The sequence below is a fragment of the Meriones unguiculatus genome, chromosome 5 (genome assembly GCF_030254825.1).
Source record: "Meriones unguiculatus strain TT.TT164.6M chromosome 5, Bangor_MerUng_6.1, whole genome shotgun sequence".
Lineage (NCBI taxonomy): Eukaryota > Metazoa > Chordata > Mammalia > Rodentia > Muridae > Meriones > Meriones unguiculatus.
In genome coordinates, this window is record NC_083353.1 from 84,607,129 (window position 1) to 84,632,845 (window position 25,717).

Below are 25,717 nucleotides of genomic sequence, written 5' to 3' on the forward strand. Positions count from 1 at the left end.
GTGGACTTGGGGAGGGGCATGCGTGCAGAGGGGGGAGGGAGAAAACCATAGATGGGGGGATACAAAGTGAATAAAGTGTAATTAATAAAGAATTAAAAAAAACCAAATAAAGTCAGGGAAAGTTGAAAGAAAAAAAAAGAAAAAAGAATGCTTCCTACTCTCCAGCACCCATGTCAGGCAGCTCACACTGGCCTCTAACTTCAGCTCCAAGGAAGCTGACGCTTTCTAGCATCATTGGGCACCTGCACACAATGGGTAAGCAAAGCTCACGCAGGCAGGTGCACACCCACAAACAAAACAACAAACTTTTTCAACAGCAAACATCAAAGGAAAACTCTAGTAACATTTTATAAAAGCCTGCCAAATGCGAGCACGGTGGATTAAAACTGAGTAGCTGTGAACAGGTAGCAATGTGGGCAGTATCTGTATCTACGTAAAAAGGCATTTAGCAACGGAAACATAAGATCAGCCCCAGCAGCAAAGAGACAAATGTTTACCACAAAGTTTGATAACAGAAAACAGGAGTGAGAGTGGGGCATGTTGACTCTCACCTGTAATCCAAGCACTAGGGGAGGGAGAGGCAGGTGGATCTCTATGAGTTCAAGGCCAGCCTGGTCTACAAATTGGGTCTTGGGCAGCCAAGGCTATATAAGAAATCCTGTTTCAACCTCTCCCTTCCCCCCAAAAGACTAATGAGACAAAGTATTTTACTTCTCCAATATTACAGTCTTTCCTTGGTAGATTTGTGTTAAAAATGTTACTCGGTTATTAGTATATTTAGAATTCAACCAGTAAATTTTTTTTTAAAAGACTTGTTCCTGTGTGTGTGTGTGTGTGTGTGTGTGTGTGTGTGTGTAAGCATCAGATCCCCCTGGGACTGAGTTAGAGATGGTGGCAAGCCACCATGTGGGTTCTGGAAATGAAGCCTGGATACTCAAGAAAAGCAGTAAGTGCTTGACCATTGAGCCATCTCTCCAGCCCCACTGATAATATTTTTTGTGCATGCCTTTACTCTCCTGATATGTACGCACATATATTATACATATATATTATTTTAAAAATCCTGCTATTTGGCTTAAAAGCCTCAAATCTTTTCTAGGCCCTTCACTGAACACGGTTGCTGATCCCTGGCCTAATCCCCACACAGTTGGTGCATTTCTTTGAATTGCATCTCTGACATGACGTGACTTTTGCTCCACAGGACATTTGCACCTGCCATTCTCTGTTGGCTGAAATGCTCTTTTTGGTCTTTCCTGAGTGTCCCAACCAGCCTGGCAAACTTCCTGGTCAGCTTTCTCTGGGACGTGGTTTTGGACCAGTTATCTGCTACAAGCACCCTCGACTGGACAATGCTCTTTAACACTTCTTTTCATGTTAGAATGTAAGTCCCTTGATGTAAGAGTGACGTCTTGCTAAACTTGGAAGCATGTAGGAGCAAGGACTGTGTAAGGCTAATAGCGATCTGAATCACAGGTTTATTAAATAGTGAGATGAATGATTGGTTTCCCTGACGCTTTTTCACTTTGGAGACATCCCCTACTGAAACAGAGCGCAATAAACTCCACTCTCTGTACTGACCGTGTCCCTCAGCCTCTGTGAGCAGACCGAACCTTCTCCATGACGGGAAGTGAGCGCACCTGCACCTCATCTTTGTGCTCCGTCTCCACAACTAAGTCAGGGGTCATGACGACCAGGTTCCTATGGTCCATTTGTGACATCTCTTGCAAACAGTGGGTACCTTCAGTTTTGTTTTGTTTTTAGGGAGGGAAGGAGGAGTTCAAGAAAGAGAGAATCAAAACAAAACAAAAAAACCCAAAACAGTGCCTATTTGACAACAAAAGAGGAGAACAAAAGGTTTTCTCCATTTTTAAATTGTCCATGCATTTGATTATGAGTGTGACTGATACAGGAAATGATTCCTATCAGCTATAAGGTCCTGGCTCCTGAGTGCTGAGAGGGGCAGGACAGTCAGGAACTGTAAGCAGAACACGGGTCATAGGCAGAGGGCTGTCAGGTGTCTGGGTGCTGACATGCCTGGACCATCTTCAGCACCATCAATGCTAAACCAGGCTCGACCTCTCCTCGTCCAGCAGAGCAGAGGCCCTGCTACACAGGCCTGCGGCCTACGCAGCCACTTTCTGATGCATTTCTGTTGCTGAGTTTTGGATTGGCTTTAACACACCCAGGGGGGCTTGGGCTCCCAGAGCCTCTGTGAAATGGGCAAAGTCTCTCGTCATACTTTGCTGTAGGAAAAGAATGCACATTAGCCACCTGGCATAGGATTCGGCCTAATCTAGGTGCTTAACAAGTATTAGCTATCATCATGAAGGCATCTGTGTGCGTAGGGAAATGCAAACATGGTTTGTGTGTATGTGTGGAACCTGGGGTCAGCCTCCAGCGTCATTCCGTACTGCCCAAAACAGGATTTTTTACTGGCCCGGCATTCACCAGATAGGCTAGACTGGCTGGTCAATGAGGCCCAGCATTGCCCATCTAAGCAGTGGGACTGTGTGTGCTACCACGCCCAGCCAGCCACTTTATGTGGATTCTGGGAATTGAACTCAGCACTTTGGTCACTATACCTCTCCGCCCTTACAAAGTCATTCTTTGAGGACCTCCATCAATCATAGCCTGTCTTCATCAAGTGAGAAATGCCTGGGCAGTCATACAATGAAAACAAAATAAGGTTGATCCTGGCTTTACAGCCGTCACACTATCTCCTTCACTGAGACTCTGGTGATTTAGGCGAAACAGATAAAGGTGGTGCTAACCCTTTACTGCCTGTGACAACACTGCCCTCAGACGATGCGGAAGGAGGTCCCAGTATGGCAGCGTGCTGACCACTGCCAGATTGGAAAGCAAAACCAAACTGCACAGTAAGAAAAACATGGCTGCCATGGAGACAGCTTCTTTCAGAAAAAAAGGAACCGGACAGAAGTCTTCACTGACAAGCAATGAGATTCGGGTTTTTATTTTTTTATTACAGTTGACTTCTCTTTTAAGTAAATATTTTGTTAATAATATCTCCAACTACTGCATGTAAATTGAGTGACTCGTGCTTGTTTCCCCAGTTTTAACTTTAATTGCTTAAATTTATTTATTACAATTTATTCACTTTGTATCCCTGCTCACTTGTCTCCTCTTAGCCCCACCGTAACTTTAATTTTTTAAATTAAAGTCTTTAATTTTTCTCAGTGGAAAGGATTCAGGGAAGCTGTGATTTAGGGAGAGGCCTATCTTTGACGGAAGTATGTTCATTTGCCTGTCTTTAGCGGAAGGGGATGCAAGTGTAAATTTGTTAAAAAAAAAATTCCATAGAGATAATGAACAATGAGAGACATAGTTTTAGGACTTGAAATGTTAGGGTTAAGATGACATGCAAATTTGAGGGTTTTTTTCTGATACTTCTTACAGTACACAGAACATATAATTTCCCCCCAATGCAGTCCTCAGACAAGTGTGTGCATAGAGAGACGCATAAACCCTGTCTGGTTGACTAGAGTGTCCACGCAAAGAAAACGTGAATCTAGGGAGTTCTGCTTTGTAGGTCTGTGTGATGGTTTGGGCACCTGGCGAAACAGTGGGTTTTCACAAGTTGGAGGGCAGTCCATGCACACATGTGAGCTTCTACTACATTGCGTACACACGTGTGCAAACGTGTGTGTTCATTTCTTAACTCAGTTGTAAAAAGAATTCAGAGGTAAGAAAGGGCTGTGTGTGTTCCAACATAATAGAAATTTTATTACTTCCTAAAGCAGCTATTTTCAGCTCTTTCCACAGCACAAAGGACCCCTGCAAGACTGCAGACCCAGAGAGAAGACCCCCTGTGTCCTAAAATCCCCGGAGCACACAGGAGTGCAGAGGGCACCCTGAGCACCAGCCCCAACCAGCAGAAGTGGGCTGCCTTCGAGCTGCCTGACCTTGGACATCCATTTTCCCTGGAAGAGCACCAGGCAGGCAGTCCTGAGCATGTCAGCGGGACCACAGCAGAACTCTGAACAGGGCTGAAGGGCCCCTCCCTGCCCTGAGCACATTTCCAGTAGAAGGCACCAGAATGTTCTGGCACCTGGGCTCAGAACTCGGACATTTCCCATCATTCCTCACCTCCGGGTCATGGTCCTGCTTTTCCATTCACTGAGCGCTCACACGGGTGTCTAAGCCGAGACAGTAGGAACTCATCAGACCCTTCAAACCTTCATTCCCTGTGGGCTGTGGCAGCTGCCCTAGGTTCCATCCGTTTACCCCCAGCAGGCAGCCTCAGTCAGCTTCTGCAAATTAACAGCACACCAGTAGGCTGCGAAGACGCCACAGACGCAACTGCTGTTGCTTATGCTCCTGCTGCGTGCTCTGATGTCACAGAAGCCCGAGGTGGCAACGTTGCTGCTCACCCACGCTCTGCGTATGGAGGAGGCCCCTCCTCAGCGTTATGGAGGGCCTTCACCACAGAGCCAATGGCCCCACTGCTGCAGGATAGGCAAAGCCTATCATGGAGGTTTAGCAGGCATGTACCTCTTTGCCTACATCTTCAATCTGACTCCCCACACCCCTCCAAATGGCCCTCATTCTCACTTAAGCTGGGACAGACCCACAGTCAATGTGTGAGTGTCCCAACAACAAGCAGTTCTGGAAGCTCTGCACATTATCAGGGTTTCATTTTGCACAGTTTCTTTTATCTGCAGTCAACGGTGGCTTGAACACATCACATTGAAATTTCCAGAAAAACAAAACCAAAAACATTCCTAAGTCTTAACATACATGACACTCTGAATATGATGAAATCTCTCACTATCGTGCTTGGTACAGGACACATTTATTTGTCCCGTGTGCCCATGGCATACATTCCCCTGCTTCTTAGTCACACGGAACATCCCTGCTGTCACGCCAATTGCCATGCTATCACAGTGTATCTGACATAGCCCAGCACGACCCCACGGCGCTGGCACATTCACTTCACCACATAGGCGTCACGTGTGACATCATCACAAGGTGGGTAGAGCGCAGGGTGTCTTTAGAGCACATGTTCACACATCTCTATAGCAGACTGCTGTAGCTGCTTTGATTTTATTAGAGGTTGTTGTCAAGCCCTTACTGTAAGCGAGGCCGTCATGGGAATGAGCACATGGAGGAAAGGCAGTGTAGTTACAGCCTGGTATCACCTGAGAGCTCAGGCATCTCTTGAGGGCCTTCAAAGTACAAGAGGGAAGCCCTGCATTCGAATGACAGCCATGACTTGTCTTAGGTAAAGACAGGTGTCAGGGTTTTCTCCACTGCACACAGGAGACAAAGGAACTTTGTCCCTCGAGAGAGGTGACATCGCTGGCTTCCAGTGGCTCTAGAGAGCCAGGATTAGCATCACTGGGATTTTCTTTTAGTTTTTGTTCACGGGTAATGTTTTATTCCCAAGCAGGCTTGGAGAAGGGGGGCTTTCATGGGGGGCAGGGAAGGGGGGCTATTGACTGGGAGTGGAATGTCACGTAATTCCCAGCGTGCCCCATGAAAAGCTGCTCACATAGATCCATTAAAGGTGTAAATGTGCAAAGCAGGTTGCTTAAATTAGGTCAGAGATTTTAAACTGTAGTTACTGACTAGGAGTATGACATCACCCCAGAAACCCTAGAGACGTATATTTCTGGTTTCTTCTGTAGAGACTGGGACATTTGAGAGCAGATGTCCACACCTTGCCATTCTTACAATGTTTCCACTTTCTCCTCTGCGATGACCCTTGAGTCTTAGAGATAGGAGGTGATCTTCAGGAAGAAAAAAAACACATATACTTTTTTCCAACCATCATGGCAATGCTTCTCTAGACTGCTAGGAGCTAGGAAACCTGTTTCTACACACACACACACACACACACACACACACACACACACACACACACACACACACACACACACACACACACACACGAGAGAGAGAGAGAGAGAGAGAGAGAGAGAGAGAGAGAATCATGCTGCTGCAGCAGCTCAGGCAGAATTCTCAAAGGGTGGGAAAACAGCCTTGCAGTACTCAACATGTCCATAGGATGGCACTCCAGCCTTTGTTTAGTTTCAATGTCTGGCTGAAATTTCAATACTGATTGACGTCGCCTAGCAGCAGAATTGTGTGCGTGTCTGTATCAATGTAACATATGCACATCTACAGCTTACAAAGATGTTTTCGTTCAACCATCTAAAACAGTTAAAAATTTAAATTTTGTTCACTGAGATACAATATATTTGTCAAAACATGAACGCGATAAAATATACTTATTTTATTTCCTGTAAAAAACAAACAAACAAACTCTAGCTCTGGGGTTGGGGAGTGGTAGGGGAGGATCAGTGTAATGCCAGAGCTCCGTCAAAGGTCACGGTGCCACCTCAGCTGTGTCTAGTCCTTCCGGTTGGATTGGCAACACTATGATTAAATCCTGATCAATCAACGTGGGCACTGGATCAGATTTGAGATCCCCCATTAGCTTTGTGTCAAAACCGGGAGGTGAGGTACAGACAGGATTCCAGAATCTCATGAAGGGGGTCAGGAAACACATGGTCCCGAAAACCCCAGTGGGACCTCCGCCATCCTGGGGCTTTGGGGCAGCGCAGGCTGAATTGCCACTTCATCCTCCGGTTCTAACCTGAGACAGCACACTTGGAAGGATTGCCAAGTCCAGCAAGTGGAAGCCCAGATGCCGGTCAAATGGGGCTTTCAGGTAAACAATGTGTTAGCCTTACTTACCTTAAGCTGTAGTCCCGGGGGTTAGGAGACAGGGTCTACCTAATGTAGACCAAACTGGCCTTAAAATGAAGCTTTTCCTACCTGTGCCCCAACCCCCAAGTGCTGGAGTTACAGGTGTGTACCCCCATGCCTGGGGGCCGACTGTACCGACTGTTTTAAAAAAAATATAAACATCCTATACGAGCTTAAAGAAATAGGAAAAAAAAAAAAACCCAACTATTTCACAGTTGACTTGAAATTCTAACTTGCAGTTCTAACCAGGCAGCCACACCTCCTCTGGCTACACCATTCTGGACTCAGAGCGTCTTTCTTCACTCTCTTCCTTTTCTCCTCAACCCGCTTGTGCAGAGACAACTGAACAGGAACTGGAAAACTTCCTATATCTGGAGGGGCCTGGTTCTTGCACTGGCCCGAGAATGGAAGGGCTGTGAGGGGAGGGTCTGCCCCCCTGTCCATCAGAATCACCATGGAGACGCAGCCCGGGAGGTTTGGATCCCCTTAACCTAGTCAGAGAAACCAGGGGGTAGGTACATTTAAACTTCCCAGGGGGCTCCACGGCCCCCAGGGTGGATGGTTCTCAGAGTGTGCTGTGCCTGTCAACTGCTTGGTACCTGTTCGGCTACAGGACTGGACCCAGCAGACCAGGGTCCGAGTTCCTGCGTTCCAACACACTCCCGTGTTGCTGACATGCTCACTGGGTGCAGGGTGGCCAAAAAGTAGATTATTGTTAGACGTTGTGTGTGTGTCCTAACTTTCCAGAAAATATCATCGCCCCATAAACCTCTTTCTGTTGGAACTGCGATTGTTTCCGGGCAGAACAAACCAAACCAAACCATCACTTCCCTAGGTTCACGTCGGTGTTCCAGATGTTCGAGCCGCGGGCTTTCTAGAGCCCCGCCCCACCCCGTTTTTTGATTCGGTGGTCCTTCCAGGTACTCAGATAGCCTCGCATCTACTAGGTGGAAAAAGCCTCTCCTGCTTCTCCAACTTCCAAATTCCTTCCTGTATTCTCGATCTAAATTTTCTCTCTGGCACTTACAAACAAACAAACAAACAAAACAAAACAAAAAACAAAAAAGTTTGCCGGGCGTGGTGGCACACACCTGTAATCCCAGCACTCAGAGAGGCAGAGGCAGGAGGATCTCTGTGAGTTCGAGGCCAGCCTGGTCTACAAAGCGAGTCCAGGACAGCCAAGTCTACACAGAAAAACCCTGTCTCCGAATAACAACAAAGAACAACAACAACAAAAAACAAAAAAGTTTGATGGGTGGGAAGGCCCCCGGCTCCTCCAGGACACAGCCATCATAGTCATAAAAATGAAGCAAAATGCAACCTTACCGGAGACTTCTTGATGTCCGAAACGGCGTAATTCCCTTGCGAAGTCCATCTTGCAGACTCGGTTAAAGACAGGCCGGTCCCATACAGGTTGATGCTAAAACGCCCCTGGAACACATGGCCAACACACACAGAAACGTTCAGCCCACGTGACATGCCAGCCCAGGCACAGCTGACCCATCCAGTGGAGCTTGGGTAAGGAGAAAGGTGTTAATTAAGTTTGATGGGCCGCTAATCGTTGAAGGTACTCTCTCGTCCGTCGTCGCAGCCAGGCGCTTTACATTCAGGATTTCCAGGGAAGGGATTTTGCCTACAGAGGGTGAAACCCAGCCTCACAGGCGATTAACTCCCTCCTGAACACACAAAAAGCGCCCGGGTCATCTCTCTACTGACTTCTAAATCCTCTCTCACAGCTTCCTCCAGTCAGCCTCCGTAGCACAGCAACTCTGATGTTGCTCACAATTACCAGATTCCTTCACGACCAAAATGCCACAGCGTAATTTTTCTAACAAGATCTAGCTGCCAAAGTTTCTCCGGGCTTCCAGTTCCCTGGGGCGAAGGGCGAGCACACTGTGTACCAAGCACCGCTGGGTGTGGAGTTCAAAGAGGAGGCGCGTCTCCAAACGCGGCCATAAGAGGGCGCTCTTGGCTCGCTGACGACAGCTCCCACGGCCAGCCCTTCTACCCTCATCCAGAGACAGAATTCCCGAAGGCCCCAAGGGTGTGTGGTCTGCGTGCTTTGATTCTGATATTTATCTCTAAGGAGCCAGTGCAGTAGAGACATCCTGAATCGGTCTCTCCTCTCTTTCAACACCACACCCACCACTGGCGATTTCCGAGCTGAGAGTGCTGTGTGAATCTCAGGAAAGCTCCTTTCCAGGACTGAGAACCCACATCGGTGACAGAAGTTAAAGCAAAGGCAGGATGGGGAGGTGCCACTCGCAGCCAAGCTCTGGTATTAAGGAGTTAGCTCCTCCAGCAGGGATTAGGAATCTCTCCCAGGGAGATTTCCTTGGATTCCAGAGACTCTCAGAACCTCATATATATACTGAGGAATAAAATTAGCCACGGATAAACTGGGTGTGGTGGAGCCCGCCTATGATGTCAATGCTCAGGAGACTGAGACAGGAGGAGGAGGATGGCGGTCAGATCCAGGCCACCTGCATTACCTAGGGAAATCCTGCCTTAAAAACAAAACTCTAGCAGAAACACAAATCTCATGTTCTTGATACTTATTAGGAATCCTGGCATCCGGGACAAAAATACAAGCATCATTTCTGTGTTTTCTAAGCATCTGTTTCTGCATTTTCTAATTCACAATAAATTCTTGTTTTCTTTGTCCAGTTTCCTCATAATTATTCAGGGGAGGGGCTCAGTATTTCTTTGCTGTTTAGCTTAGTTATTGAGTAACATGTGCCTGACACAAGAGAGACAGGTTTTCCAGTAAATAGCACATCTTGGGTCTTCAGATGAGGTGCCCAAGAAGAGGTGTGGCTCTGGGACTCTTCTCCCTGCCGGCTTCATAAATAAGAAATAATAAGACTTCCAAATCCTTCCTGAGCTGAGGTGCTACAAATATGACACGGGAAAAGGGGGCCTCTATGGAGTGGCCAGCTAGTGGTCACAGTTCAGGCGCTTGTCTTCGGAAGAAACTGGCAGTGTCTCCAGACAGTAAGGCGGGAGCAAATGCAAACAGTAAGCCGGCAAGGACTTTAAGGGAGTGCCTGTTAAGTCCCAGGACAGCCCCCTGATCCCCTCACCCCGGCCCTTACCCCCACCCCTTCAGGGAGTTATAAAACCCTGGTCCTCAAGGTCCCAAGAGTGAGAGTGAGAGAAACCTTGGGGTGTAAAAGATGGATTCACTCCGCAGTTCCTCCCCTCCCCTATCTGCTTCAGGGGACTGTGGGCAAGCAGCTTCCTTCCCCAGCCCACCAATGCCACGGGTCAGTAAGAGTAAACTTTTGAAAAGGAGGCTGTGGGCTGGAAGCCCCTCCCCGACACCGTACCGCACCTAGCTCCTTCCCCGGCAGGGAACGAGAGGTATTAGCCGATAATTTTGAAGACTGGACTGCGCAGATGTTAGTCCTTCCTATTGAGGTATAGAGTGGGCCTCAATGCCAGGGTGTTTGCGAATATGACTGGATTGGGACCCCTATGCCAGCCTCCTCACATAGTTTTCCCTCGCTGGCCTTTTTGTTTGTTTGTTTGTTTGTTTGTTTTCTTCCTAATTTAAAAAAAAATAAAACAAAACAGTTTGGAAATAAAGTCTCATTACATGGCCCGGGCTGTCTGGAGCGCGGTATCTTCCTGCTTCTGCCTGTTGGAGAGTGCGGGTGTGTGCACTGCCATGCCCAGACCCCACTGGCCGCCTCCTTACCTCATGGTCATTGTCACTCAGAGAGGCAAGGCCCACCATTCCCACACCCCACGGTTACTCCAGGCCTGCTCGCTTTCTCCCTCCCACCGGCCTCTCTCTCCATCTGTCTCGCCGTGCTGCAGAAGCCACACCTGGTCTGCTCTGCCTTGGCACTGGAGTTCTCAGGAGGCAGACGCTGCAGGCCTCATGCCTCTGTTCACAGTGCTCTGTGGCTGAGCATGCTCAGTGCGGTCTTCTAGGTCCCTGTCTTCAGCAGGGTGGCACATGTGAAGGCACCAACAGGCTGTCTTCCTCATTCTCCCTGAATTTTCCAGTTCAAGGACCTGCCCTTCTCACAGTCACCCTAGCTGACTGGCAAGCTAAAAACTAAGTACTCCAGAGAAGTAGAGACCTGGGGGTCCTTCTCTCTTGTGGGACGAATTTGTACTTTGGTATCTGAAAGACACAGATTTGTAACCACTGTCTCTTGATTTATGAGGGAAAGAAATGAATACATATATACATATATATATATATATATATATATGTATATATATGTTGAGGTCTGCAGAAGAAGTACTTAGACCAAGAGGAATCCTATTCTTGTCCAATTGTGGATGTGGCAGACCTGGGCCTGTTAACAGAGTGAGAAAGACATGCCTACCATAACAGACATGGATTCAGACATCTTGAAATCAAAATCCATCCTGTCCTGAGACATCTGTGTGGTTTGGGAAAGCTAGAATTTCATCTCAAGGGGATGGGAAGCTGAGACCCAGTGCTAAGGTCTTAAGGTGTGTCAAGGACAAGGCCTGACATACAAAAAATCCTTAGTAAAGAGGAGTGATTAGGCTCAGTGCAAGTGGAAACAACACTGAGTTTATTACAATCAGAATTAAAAGGACATATTCTAGCCATCTGTTGAGGTGATGTTTCAGGGAATTTACTCATACTGAAAAATAAGTTTTTAAAGTGAACAGAGAGGATGAAGAGAAAGAAACAGGCTCAAATGGAGCATCCTTTTGCTTTGATTTCAACGCAACCACAGGTTGCAGCCTGCACGCAGTCAGGCTGCCTATAAACCTTTCCCTGGAAAAATAAGTTGAAAAAAAAAAAGCCTCATGTTTTTCATAAGCACAGTCAGTGCTCAATAAATTTTTAAGGAATCCTGAAGGAACCCAAAAAAGTCTGAAGGAAAAAATATAAATCCTCCCCCTGGCATGGAGTTTTCCTACTTAGCAATTGCTCCTTATCAGAATTTAGCAAATGAGTTCATGTCTCTGAGTTATTAAAATAAATGAAAACAAATTACCCTTCATTTACTGAAGAATTAACTTCCCAAAGGATATGCACATAGAAATGAGAAAATCCTGAGAGTTGAAAAAGGCAGGGCAGGGTCGGCCTCTCGGCCACTGAAATGTAAGCCAGACCGACAGGATGCTCAGAGCCATCCACGCTCTAAAGAAACTGCACTGCAAACATTTAAAATTCCTTGGTAATGGAGGAAACCCCCTTGGCTGCTTTTCTTTCACCCACAGGACACCCTTGCCATGCCTCTAAGATGCTTACTGATGCTGTCCTAAAGCTTGAGGCTCACAAAACACTTTTGAGAACACTTCATTCTTAGAAGAAAGTTCAGATAAGTTTGGATGAATCTGGTTGGGGACAAAGCTACCCATCCTTCAGAGATAAGGCCTGGGATTTTGAATGCATCCTCCAATCCCAATGCCCAGACTTCTGAATGCTCACAAATGGGAAATTCCCAACACATCCTAAAAAAACTGTTACAAAGACCTCACTGGAACCAAAACGAACAGTGAGCTGTGTTTTCCCGTTTAGTAGAGGACTCTTCATATTTGTCCTGTGCTCCAAGCAATGAAACTCCTTGCAAAGACCACTGGCCACTTTGCAAAATCAGTCCAGGCTTACTAACGAAGCATTTTCCCAAAGGATGAACCTTGGAAAAGGCAAGAAAGCCAATGATTGCAAAACTGGCCATAAAGAGCTGAAGAGGTCAAGCTTGCATTTCTGGTGGGATCATTTTATACATCATTTTATACAAACTTTATACGTCTGCAACAGCAGGGATCAAGTCACCCACAGAGCCCCAAGCTTCAGTCTTCAGGACTTCTAGAACATCACAAGGTTCTTTCTGTTTCATTCTCCTCACGGCAGATGGGTTCCTGGGAATTGGACATTTGAATCTCCAACAACAGAGAAGAAGTGCAAAAGAAGTACTAGCTGATTTGCTGAGAGTGTTCTAGAGTCTTAACGTTTACAGAGTCAAAGGATATTCATGTATGCTTTACAAATTTTAAGATCACTAGTTCAAATATTTATTTATATAAAACCATAAAACACCCCACTGATATTTTTATAGAACTTCTTGAAGACTTTTTCTCTGCCCATATACATTTTTAAAAATAATTTATTTATTTTTATTTCATATGCATTGGTGTTTTGCCTTAAATGTATGTCTGTGTGAGGGTGTCAGATCGCACAGAACTGGAGTTACAGACAGTTTTGAGCTGCCACGTGGGTGCTGCGAATTGAACCCAGGTCCTCTGATAGAGCAGATAGTAATATACTTTTTTTTTTTTAAAGCACACTGGAGAGGGAGGGGTTGAATGATGTAAATACAGTACTCGTGAAATTCTCAAAAAAATAAATTAAGAAAGAAAGGGTGGTAGTGTAGCTCATCTGCACAGCAGGTGTTTAGCATGCCAGAGGCCTCGGATTCAATTCCAAGCTTTAAAACACGCAGCACACACACACACCTGCACACACACATACAGACACATACACACCCTGAGAAGTAACCCAAAAACACATAGATGGGATCATGGTACATGCTATACTTTTGGTATTGCTTTCTCATTCATAACTGTGTGGGTTTTTCTATATTTTGTAATATTCAGGATTTATAAGGACAAACAGGTATGTTGAGGCTCATATGTAATATTTCTTTCTCCTGTTTCTTTGCTTGTTTGGGTAGGTGTTGGGGATTGAACCTGTGGTCTTGTTATGAAGGCTGGACAAGCTTTTTAAGGTCATGTCCGACTCACTAGGTTGTCCAGCTTGTTTGTAACTCATTTTGTAGCCCAGGTAGGCTTTGAACTTCCAATCCTCCTGCCTCATCCTCCCCAGAACCTGAGATTTCAGGCCTAGACTGCCAGGCTTCGCTCTATATTGATTTCTTTAGAGTCAGTTCCCTGTATTTCTTCCCATTTAGTGACATACTGTTGATGACAGTTTAAATCAGTTACGGGGAGACTGTTTATACCATAGAAACCGGAAAATGCTACAAAGCATGAATTTTGTTGATGAAAAGTCCATCGTTAAGCATCAACCAACATTTTACTGACTGCAGTATTCATTTATTGAGACATAATTTATCGAACCAAGTCTTTGCCATCCAACATCTGATTTGTTCATGTCTTGACCATTATTCCCAATGTGTCTTGCTGAATACAGAGGTTATGCCTGGAATTGTGAGCATTTCTTAGGAGTCAAATTCCAGGGTTAGACTCCAAAAACACTTGTGAGGGTCCTAAATTGTTCCATCAACTATTCTAATTCTATCTATAGGAACACAAGCCCTTCTGAGGACAGAGGAGCCTCAGAAGCAGGGTGAGTGGAGGATTCCTGGTAAGGAGTAAGGCTGAAGACATACCTGTGGGCATTTGGCAGCACTGTAGCAGTCTCCAGCAGTGGCAAAAGGAACAGGATGTCCTTCACTTGTCCTTGCAAACTCTAAGTCAGTGGCTGTGAGGTAGGGAAAGAGTTAAAGGGAGAGGAAGAAAGGAAAGGGAGAGAAGTAGAAAAGGGATAGAATATTGATAAAGAGATGAAAGAAGAAGAGGAAAAGGAAGAAGATAAGAAGATAGAAGAAATGAGAGAAAAAGAAATAGCTTGAATTATTAGCGAGCAAATGGATCCAGATGTGCACTGGTATTTTTCCTATTACATTTGTGGTTCTGAGAGCTTTCCCTGGGCTTTATCAGTGCTGACTGTCTGTCTCTGCAGAGTATGAGAGCCAAAAAGAGGCTTAAAGTGACCTTAGAATTGATTCCTACATAAATAAGAATCAGCGAAGTGCAGTGTAATTGAGCACGGGCAAACCTCCTCTTACCCTGCACCCCCAGCTTAACGACAGGGCAAGAAGCCAGGGGAGGATTTCCAGCCACTTAGGGGCCATCCCCGAAGTTCCTTCTGTCCTCCTGTGGCCTAGGCCTCACTCTTGCCAGAATGTAGAACAATTAGAGCACACATCTTGAAATTATTAATGGCAATTTCTCAAGTTCGGGGCTAGCTTATAGTTTAAAAGGGAAAAAAAAAAGCCACTAAAGCCAATGTTGGCCCACCGTTGTTTCTAGCCTGTTGCTGCAGAGGAGGATAAACAGCAAGCTGCGAGCTTCGGAAGGGCTGCAGGTGGTGGCTGGGTAGGCTGTCTTGTTAGTTTGTTTTTTGATCTTTCTGCCCTTTCGGGAATGGCTACAGGCCTAAAGGTCTTTCTACAGCAAACCCCGATTTTTGTGGGAAAGAAATCTGGGATTCTCGTTTTCAAGCAAAGATATCCTTTGTCTCTTCAGTCGCTCTTCCCTGGCGTCTTTCTCTTCACAAAGTTTCCATGAGCATATATTGATCATATTTAATTGTGGGTTATGGCATCTCATCCACACATATACACACACATAATATCTTTTGACCACAGTTACCCCATTACCTTCTCTTTGGCCTGCTCCTATGGCCGTCTAACTCCTTCTCCTTCCCAAGCACTTTACCTTCAACTGTGTGTGCGAACCAATAAATGCCATTACAGACGCTTAGAGGAACATGGGTGAGGGGTTACTTAAAGAGCAACTTATCCATGGCTATGCCACTAAAGAAAATGTGTCTCCCTCTCTTAGCAACTTAACTGCCTGTAGGTCCCAAGTCAGGTAGGATTAAAGGCAAATGGTTACTAGGGGACAGGTCATGAGACCCGTCCCTCCCTGATGATCTAAAGTTGGAGATGTTTTTCTCAACAAAGAAACTGCAGACCCACTGCACCTAGCCCGAATCTGTATAGCTGACAAATAAAAAAATACCTCGGTACAAATCACATTTAATGTAACTCAGGAGGAAACCAGGGTAATATTATGGGTGCAATGTTAATGAGAAAAAAAACTTAGTTCTTCATTATTTCTGTTCTTCCTCTATTCAAGAGAGTGTGTTTAGATATTTTATCTGTCTTCTCCGGCTCTAATGATTAATGTGCCCAGCAGAACAAGAGTGCTGGCCAGGGTATGAAATCAGACCATGTGCAGGCTTGTTAGGAAAGGTAATTCTGGAGCCATTTTTCTTCCATAAATCAACAATCAGATAAAATTAGTTTTCTGCCTATGTGTGCGTGTGCTCTGTGCCGAGGAAAGCCATCTGGAGGCGAATGTGTCTTACAAATGACTTTGCTACGGGGTTTCCTACTTGCCCTTTCTTCTGCTCTGGAGACGTCTTTCTGCCCTCTTGCTTTTCCTGTTTAGATGCCCAGTGTCTAACCTCAAGGTTATTGTGTCTAGGACCGAGGGAAGGAAAGGGATAAACAATTGCTCATGGAAGCAATGCTTGTTCGGCCTTCTGAGGCCCTCATTCAGTGCAAAACCGATGGAGCCCCGACCTACGCCAGCAAAACTCCAGGCGGTGGAATTCTGCACCAAACACAGAGGACAAAACCTTGGCCCTGGGGTCATCACCACTGGACTGTGTTCACCCCGTGTGCCTTCCCTCCTGTGCCTACTCGCTCGAGGGACCTGCGTTCCTGAACGGAGAAGCAGTGTGCGCTGCCGTGGGATTGCCTTGTTGAACTTACTTATAATCTGCATGCTGGCCAGGTCGATTCGGATTTTCTGGAAACTGGAAAAGCCAGCAGCCGTGTAATCTTTCCTGCAATGGCAGTCATCTCGTCGGCTCCCGTTATAGGGACACTCTGTGGGGTTGTGCAACCTAAACCACGGAGATAGTGTTGTGGTAAGGATGGGAACGTTTTCTGTAGCAACCTCCAGGCATCTAAGCTCTTCGGGCACTGAGCCTCTTACCTGTGCCCGTAGACTTCGGAGAAATTCTCTGAGTCACCGTGGGCCAGCGTCACATACTCCTTGGGATAGTCAGAATGCATCCCTGCACAGAATACCTACAAGAAACATGAGAGAAAAAATTCAACAGAGGCAAGAGTGATGAGAACAGATTACTGGGAAATACTCTGCAAGCCAGGACTGATTTCGACACTCACCTTTAGCGGCTTCCCTCTCACCGTCAGGAAATATTCACCATCTCCACTGGCACTGTTGAGTCTTTTTACCTCCTTGCAGTTCTGGGGTAACTCGCCTAGGAAACACAAACCACAAAGATGGATGCGGTAGTCTCAAATGTTCAGTATCTACCAACAGGATACAGCACACTGTCTGCACTAACTGGCCGAGAGGTAGATTAAAGAAAGAGAGCGAGGCTGATAGGAGAAGAGAGATGAGGTGAGAGAGATAGCTCAGTCACTAAAGTGTTTCCCAGGCAAACAGGAAGACTTGGGTTTGGTTCCCCTGAATCCACACACACGAAAAAGCTGGGTGTAAATGTGAGCTGGGTAACCTCAAAGCTGGAGAGGTGGAGAGAGAGGGATGCTGAAGGCCCACTGTCAGGCTGGTGAATCAGTGAGCCCCTTTGTCTCAATGGGAAGGTGGACTCTGGACTCCAAAAACTTGAGCACACGAGTGCAGGCACCCCACAAACACATCACACAGAGAAGAATTACTACACTTCTAAAGAGGACAGATCAACAGGCGGACGGAGAAGCCTTGCCCTCCGTGACAGATGAAGAAGGCTTCAGCGACTTACAGTTATAAATGTTGCGACAGGGTTTTCGTTCTTCCGGCTTTAGATCGGTGGGGCATAGGTGGCTGGGTTGGTCTTCGTTGGTTAAACACTGAACAGATCGATGCATGACTCCCACGCCACAGGACACTGAGCACTGGGAGGCAAAGCAGAGTCACTGGGTAGCTCTGGGACCTGGGCATCTGATGACAGGAAGCTTGGGGCCCAGGGCTGTGCAACAAGCTGCCGACATTTACTGATTTCTCACTAAGACTAGCTGTTGTGTCAAGCTTCACACATTTGTACTTAAGTACTACAGAGTGCTACAGATACATATATGTAACACGTCCTATATATGTACAAAATATACATATGTATAAATGTGTATAAAATACACTTTTCTATATAAAACATTTATGCGTGTGTGTCATACTCCCCACTCAAAATGCATAATATCCCCATGAGACAGCACCGCCATCGCTTGTTTGTACAGATGGGAGATATGGGCTCAGATGCTAAGGAATTTGTTCAAGGTCCTCGTGAAGCTGGGATTCAAATCCTACTGACTTTCATCATACCACACCCTTTTGCCTGAGAGCTTCATAGCCCAAAGTCAGAAGACCGTGTCAACGGTTTTCCCAAACAGACGCAATTTAGAATTGTTTTGCGTCCCGAGTAAACAAAGTTCCCTCTGCGTAGACAGAGTAAGTAGCCAAAGTGAAGCCTGTGCAACTCTTATGAGAGGCTGGATTCTAAAGGCTTGTTGGGGGAAAAAAGTGTGATAAAGATGTGGGAAAAAGTAGGGATATGTAACAAAATCAGCCACAATAATCTGCTAAGTGCTTTTTATATATTAACTTTTCATCTTCATAGTCATCCATTATATAAATGAAAAAAAAATAACCTAAGACACAGAACTTGACAGCTTTCATTTCCCTGGGATGAAGCAAGATGAACTTTTCGGCTGTGTGGATTTACAAAGCTTGTTTTCTTCTACATGCCAAGATGTAGGCAGGCAGGATGGTTTCGGGAAGGTTTGAGACTTCAGAGTGGACAACCCAGCCCTCTACTTACACTCCCCCAGTTGCCAACTCTCCAGGTGGCTGAGACAGGACAGTCCCTCAGGTAGCAGGGATGGACGCTGGGCGGCTGGGTGCCTGGGCAGTTCACCGTGGTTTGGTAGCTGTATTCGTAATTCTCCTTCCCGGTATAAATCTCACTGCAGGAGACCAGCCTTTGCCTGTAGCCTTTTCCACAGCTCACTGAGCACTGAGAAGACAGAGGTCAAGAGGGGATGTTCCAGAGGTTTCCCATGGCAGCCACACAAAGCCCCCGACCTCCGCACCAAGATGGCCCTATGGTAGAAGCTGCAGAAGGCTCTCTCTCTCTCACAGCTCACAGGTTGAGGACCTGGTACTAGAAGATCTACATATAAACTGCACAGCTACGGCCTCCAGATCTCTGACAAAGATGCCAAAAGAACACATTAGCAAGACAGCAGCCTGTGTAAAAGATGGTACTGAGAAATCTGGATTTCAATAGGTAGGATGAAAGAAACCAGATCCCTATCACTCACTTTGCACAAAATTAACTCCAAATATTTCAAAGACCTTAATGTAAGACTCCCTACTCTGCAACTAATATAGAAAAAAATACACTTAAACATAGAAACATAGATAAAGACTTTCTGATCAGGAGTTCAGCCACTCAGAAAATAAGTCCAATAATGGGACCCCATGAAATTAAAACACTGCTCAGAAATGGAAACAATTAATTGAATTAAGAAACAGCCTACAGAATGAGAGAAAAATCTTTGTCAGCTATACATTTGGCAAAGAATTACTGTAAAGACTATATAAAGAATTAAAAAAATACTAAACAAAAAAAGCAGACAACCCAATTAAAAATGGGCTCTGGATCTGAACAGAGAATTTTCAAAATAAAAAAAAAGTTTTGTCTGATAGTGGTGGCGCACTCCTTTATTCCCAGTCCTCAAGAGGTCAAGGCAGGCAGATCTCTGAGTTCAAGGTCAGCCTGGTCTACAAAGTGAGTTGCAGGACAGCCAGGGTTACATAGAGAAACCCTGTCTTGAAAAGCCACCACACCCACCCACCCACCCAACCAACCAAACACACAAACATAACTAACAGCTAGTAAACATTTAAGTGTTCAGCATAATTTGCCACCAGGGCCATGCATATTAGAAGTTTTTGAGAGTCAATTGACCTACATATGCTGTTCTGGAAATATACCCAAAGGACTTTATGTGCTACCACCCAGATACTTGCACAATCATGTTTATTGCTGTTCTCTGTTACAATAGATAGGGGATAGAATCAGCTTAGTCATCCATTGAAGAATGGATAAGGAAGATGTAGATCGAGGGCTGGAGAGATGGCGTCTTGAGTCAGGGCATGCAATGCTCCTGCAGAGGGCCTGAGTTTGATTCCCAGTACTCACACTGGGTGGCTGCCTCACAACCCTCTCGTAAACTCCAGCTCCATGTATCTGACATTCTTTTTTGACCTCATTGCGCCCTACGCTTGGGTGCATTGCCTCACACAGATGCATACATATAAGTAAAACTAAAAAGTTAAAAATAAAACTTTTAGAAAAATACTTTGCACAATGGAACTTAATCCAACCGTTAATAAACATGAAATTATTAAATCTACAGGAAAATGGATGGCGTCACAAAACTTTATATTAAGTGAGGTAATCTAGACTCAAAGAGACAAATATTGCATGCTGTCTTTCCTATGCAGGTAGGTCCTAGCTTCTAATGTTTTTATATGTACGCTTATGTGGAATTGAGCAGGTATAGAAGCCAGGAAACTAGAAAGGGCCCCATGGCATGTGTGGGATAGGTGATTAAAAGTGGAACAGGGAAGGGTAATACTCATGAGAGCAGAAGGAGAAATACGGTGTGTGTGTGTGTTTGTGTGTGTGTGTGTTTGTAATGGTTTAAGAGGAAAGGGGGAGCGATCGAAACAGGGGGGTGGGTGATAGGAATGCTTTGAGGGGGGTCAATGAAAACTAAGAATACAGGGAAAAGGTACAAGAAAGAATGCTAGCTAAAAAGTAAAACTAAAAATGAAAAGTTTTAAAAAACACTATCCTGAATAGGTGGGTAAAGCTGCTCCCATAAACTGCAGATAACAAAATGAAAATCTCATTGATGGGGTGGGCTACCTCCCTGTGAGTTTTCTGGTCAAGATTTCCACGGCCCCCACAACTATACAGGTGGTTGCTGATGTGGTTGCTTGTCCACCATAACTAGGTCAGACCCTACTGACCCCAAGCTTTGGCCGCAGACTAGGGAAACCAAGCTGGAACTGAGAAGGATGCCTCCTCCCTGTTTCCACAGTGATGCAATGTGCATGGCACGTGGGAGGAATTGTCAACAGCAGTTTTACTCATACACCACCTTTTGCCACTTGGGCACTGGTAGATGTGATGTGCTATCAACTGCCTTCTAATTAATTTACGTTCATGGTTTAGTGCTGCTGTCAGCTCTGGTGAGAGATGCTTTTTTTTTCAAGACTATAACTGGGCAAAGTGCTGAAAATAAGAGACTGTTGGGTGCTCAGCCACAAATAAGACATCCAGTTACCCCTTCCATGGCTCAGGGAAGATCATGGAAGAGAGGGCAGAGCAGAAGGAATGTAAGAGCCAGAGGATTAGAGCTCCGTGCTGGAATGCTGGAACCTCCTGGGCATGGCTGTGGCACTCTTGAATGCACAGTAGCTGTGATGACCTGAATTTGAGCTGCACAAGATTGAGCCATCAGCATCAGCCATGGAGAGGAGGAGGAGCTCACAGGCCTCACCAGTCTTGGAGGATCTGTATGAAATTAATGGTTGCTGGGAGAGAGACACACGTTTACTTCTGTAAAAAACTTTTCACCCATTTTCCTGTAAGCAACAGTAATGAAACTCTAATCACACACACACACACACACACACACACACACACACACACACACACTAAAAGAGGACCCAGTAGGAAGAGAATGGGATCAGTGGGAATAGGAAAGGGAAAGAGAGGGTAAGTGGATAAATTGTCATAATTTGGCCCATTTAAAATTTATAATTAACATATGCTAATAAAAATAACAAAATAAAACTCAGTTCCAGTCTGTGTTGTTCAAATGACACTTCTAGGCAGTGTCGTTGAATAAGTGCCATTCTTTGTAAAAGCACTGCACAAATGCAGAGTGGAGCAGTCTTCTCTCTACCTCTCCTCAGGCTGTCGGGCATGGGAGGAGCTCCTAGAAACAGGTTGTTTTTCGGGGGCGAGGGACCAATTTTCATTAATCCCCTACGATAATTAAAAGACACCATATCTGCCTGGCGTCTCTTGTCCTGTTGCTTTAAGACACTCCATTTTTCTTTCCCTGTAATCTTTCTGGGCTGGCCTTAAAGAAATCCTAGCAACAAGATAGGGGAAAGTCTGCCAGAGGCATGCTGAGCATCCCCGAGCCCTCCCTCCCTCCCAGTTGGCTGGAGACCTGGCAGCGTGCCATCCTTATTTCTTCCTTCTTTGGCTTCTGCTGCTCACATGCCGGAGGTCCCAGCTGACTATTGGCCAGGGGACTTGAGGCTACCCCAGTGTCTCAGTGTGGAGCTATGTGGACGAGCTTGGCCTGGCTGAGCTGTGGGGGTTCTAGGGGGTATGACCTCATGCCTTCATGGGCTCAGTCTGTACTGACTTCCTCAAGGCTGTATCCTGGAGAAGGCAGATGCGGAGACCCCGGCCCCTATAAATCAAAAGCGAAAGCAGCCTGCCCGACATTCATTCATCTTAGGAGACACACATTTGCTCCTGAACCTGAGCCACAAGCACGGTCAGAGGCCTCCAGACCCTTGAAAAGCATCCAGAACAAGTCGACACTCTCAGCCAGTTGACCCCAGTGCTGGGAAGCAGTTGATGGCTTCCAGCTCCTCCAGCCCCGTAAGGCCTGGGTTTTGAAGTGTGTGAGCCGCAGCTGTGTAGCAAGCAGACTCCACATGCTGTGGCCTTGTGTGTAAAGCTCTTCACAGGCCAGTTATCCTTGTGTAAACCTGAATGTGACAACAAAGCAACACAAACATCCCTGTTCACCAGGACTGTCTTTCAGACCTCGTGCGGAAGATGCACATTTTCCTTAGAGCGCCTCTTCACTTGTCTGCTCTAGGCCTTGCACACTCACTCACGTGGGGGTGAACTCTGAGAAAACTTAGAGAGAACGCTCCCTAAGCAAAGGTCCCAGAATGAAGGAATGCCTTGCAGTGGCTCTAGCATCATCAAGTATGGTTTCTAGAAGCCGTTCTTTGGACCAGCCTCTCCCTGCCTATGGCCTTGTAGTCTCTGGTCCTGTGGTTCTTGTGTTTGTGCCCAAATCTGTCTCCAACCCTTTGCTATGAAAATATTCAGGCTTGCTTTCAATTCATAACATACTTGAAAACCCATGGAAGGGTGATAAGCTATGTTCCAAAAGATGTTCTTCGGGGGCCCTGAGGAGATACCCCAGTAACTTGAATTTGATCCCCAAAAGTCATGCGGAAGAATCCAGAAACGGTGGGTGTGCATGTAATCCTTGCACTGTGCAGGCTTCCCAGCCAGCCTAGCCTATGTGGTGACTTTTAGAGACCCAGTTTCCAAGAGGGGTGGACAGTGTCAGAGAATGAAGCTGTCCTTTATCTTCCACATGAACATGTACACACACACACACAAAGACATTCTTCCTCTTGTCTGTTGATGACTGAGGTTGCATTAAAGCCACAGATGCAGCATGACCCTCAGAAAGAGATCAAAAGTCTTTCGGCAGAAGAAGGCCCCACACAAGAGGCCGACTGAGCAGAAGATGCCAGTCTTGGCTGAGTGGGAGTCGTAGCAACTACAGCCAGAGAGGAAGGAACCAGAGCCAAGAGGAGGAGTGTCTTCCAGAAAGCAGAAGGCTGGAAAGGCACAGAGTCAAAGAGACCTGTGGAGGGACAGAAAGGGGATGCAAGAGAGCTCTCCCCATGCTGAGAGCCAGGAGAGGGGAGTCTCTTGCAATAGTCAGAAGTTGGAGGCCACGTCTAACGAGCAGCAGGAGAACAAAGGAATGAGAGAGGAACTGTATCCAGAGACCCTTCCCAACCTGTCCTCGCTGGGATCTGAAATACTGGAATCTTTTGCCTTCAGCCAGTTGATGAATTTTCTGAACACTCGTCTGGACTCACCGGGACGGCAACTGTATAAATTCATACCCTAATGTTTTATCCTCACTCTCTCTGCGTGTTTGCATGATCATGGGTACATATATCATAGCCAAAGTTCAATGTTCTACACCATAGTTTTTGAGGAAATTCTCACTGAATGTTGAACTCACCGATTGGCTAGACTGGATGGCCAGTGAGATCCAGGGAGGGCTTTCTGTCACTGTCCACAAGCTCAGGAATTGTGGATATGTGTTGGCATGCCTGGCTTTTGTCATGGGTGCTGGGGATCTGAACTGAATTCACAGCAGGCATCTTATCCACCAAGACATCTCCCTTCACTGTTTAAGGGTTCTCCTTGCTGTCTGGAGACACGTGGGATGTGGCAGAGCAGGGCTCTTTGCTCTGGAACTCTGGACCTCAGATACCCAGGTGTGTGTTGTGACCATGTCTGGTGCACTGTCCATCACTTTGTATTGACCCTGGCTCCACCTACCAGATACCAGAAGAGTCTCCCATCCTAGCTGTGACAGCTAGACATGTCTCCTAACATTGACAAACGTCTTCTTAGAGGACAAAAATCAGTGCCTCTGAGTACAGGATGGGAGGACATATTTGGAAAATATGTCTTTGAGTACAGACACAGTTCAACACATATCAAGTATATCATATAGAAGCAAATATAAAGAGCTCCCCGCATGAACATATATGTTACCTACCATTGTTATCACCTCTACTGTGAACCATGGTACTTCCTCTTTGAATCTCTATGTTCTTTTGGACAGTTGCAATACTTTTGAAGTTTAGATTTTTTTTTTTTTTTTTTTTTTTTAGCACTTTGAAACAGTTTGAAGATTCGGAGTTAATCATGCTATTAATGGTACTGGTTCATTAATAACTAGAGGTGTCTGTGTAGACAGTGCCCTCAGGAGCCTATAGGAGAAAAGGAGGCTTGAGAGCCATTAGCTATCACAGAACATTCTTCTGTTTTGCTGGACCAAGGCGCTTAAATGGGCAACCCACACCTGTCTTACAGGAAACACTTGCTTTTTGCCTATACAATGTTTTCAAATAAAAATGTCAGGCCTCTTTACCAAGTTAAGAGACCACGTATAAAAGTCCAGACTTTCCTGCTTTTTTGAGAACTTCAGTTGGGCAACGGTGAATGTGTGTTTGTGTGCAACTACTCCCATCACAGAAGAAGAGTGCCTGGTCACAGGGCACAGCCTAGCCTGTCATAATCCCTACCTCTACCTAGCATCCCCCTGACACTAAGACTTTTATTTATTTTTTTAGTGTGTGTGTGTGTTTGTATACGATCTGTATGTTTGTGTAGGTGTGTATGCAAATTCACTTGTGTGAATGCCGCAGTGTGCACATGCCACAGTGTGCGTGTTGGTCAGGGGCCAACCTTGGCTGTTGGTTCTCACCTTCCACCTTGTTTAGAGACAGGGTCTCTATCTTGTTTTCCCTTTGCATACAACAGGCTGGCTGGACTATATACTTCTGAACATTCCCTTTCTTCACTTCCCATCTCCCAGGAGGAGCGCTGAGATGACATACATATGCTCAAGTCATGATGTTCGGTTTCTATATGGGCTCTGGGGATTTAAACTCAGGTCTTCATGCTTGTATGGCAAACGCTTTTGCTCACTTAAGAGTTCTTCCCAGCCCCAAGATACTTCCTCTGCTGGCACCTGAAGCCATCATATGAAGGTTCAGCTTCCCTAGTAAATCCCTTTCATCTCTATTCAAAGGAAATAAAGGTGACTCGAAGCATGCAGAACTCGGGGAACGTGGTACTGGGTGAGAACATTTAATTTTTAGAGGCTCGGTTTCCGCCCCGTTACCCCGCTGCTCCTACCCTGGATGCAGCAGAGATTCCCCAGGACCATACCTCAGACCACTCTCCTGTGATCCACACATACTCGCAGGGCTGCAGGCTGCAGCTCTCACGGTCTGGAGGCCGCTGCTCTGAGTCACAGTGCGCGCTGTGCACCTCACTTTGGTCCTCAGCTACACACACCACCTGTCGGTAACGGGAGCCTTCACCGCAGGTCTTGGTGCACTGCAAGAGACAGATGGAGTGGGGTGAGATGAAGCCTCCTCGCTCAGCTGCAGGTCCTTATCCTTACAGTTATTTGATGACGTAGCTAGAGAGATGCTAGAGCGGGAGGATCCCTAGGTGTTGACTGTTTCTATCTAGGCACCTGACAACGTTATCCCTGACCCAGGGAGGTGTTTTCCATCATGTCTGTATGAACGAGGAAATGAAAGGGTGAAT

The 25,717-nt window shown here is 46.0% G+C and overlaps 1 protein-coding gene across 6 annotated transcripts in view; it reads right to left on the minus strand.

The window, feature by feature from the left end:
* The window catches only part of Adamts9 (ADAM metallopeptidase with thrombospondin type 1 motif 9), a 178,326-nt gene that overhangs the window by 22,918 nt on the left and 129,691 nt on the right, over positions 1–25,717 (minus strand). For 4 of the 6 annotated variants that reach the window (XM_060383774.1, XM_060383778.1, XM_060383776.1 and 1 more), the window contains 8 exons: positions 25,331–25,501; positions 18,326–18,520; positions 17,276–17,408; positions 16,677–16,771; positions 16,483–16,577; positions 16,257–16,390; positions 14,082–14,173; positions 8,056–8,160 (listed from right to left, as the gene is read on the minus strand). In XM_060383774.1, the coding sequence (XP_060239757.1) occupies positions 8,056–8,160; positions 14,082–14,173; positions 16,257–16,390; positions 16,483–16,577; positions 16,677–16,771; positions 17,276–17,408; positions 18,326–18,520; positions 25,331–25,501 (1,020 nt within the window). Of the gene's footprint in view, positions 1–1,079; positions 5,748–8,055; positions 8,161–11,511; positions 12,592–14,081; positions 14,174–16,256; positions 16,391–16,482; positions 16,578–16,676; positions 16,772–17,275; positions 17,409–18,325; positions 18,521–25,330; positions 25,502–25,717 lie in introns of those variants that run through there. The other 2 variants (XM_060383775.1, XM_060383777.1) reach the window with 2 other exon arrangements.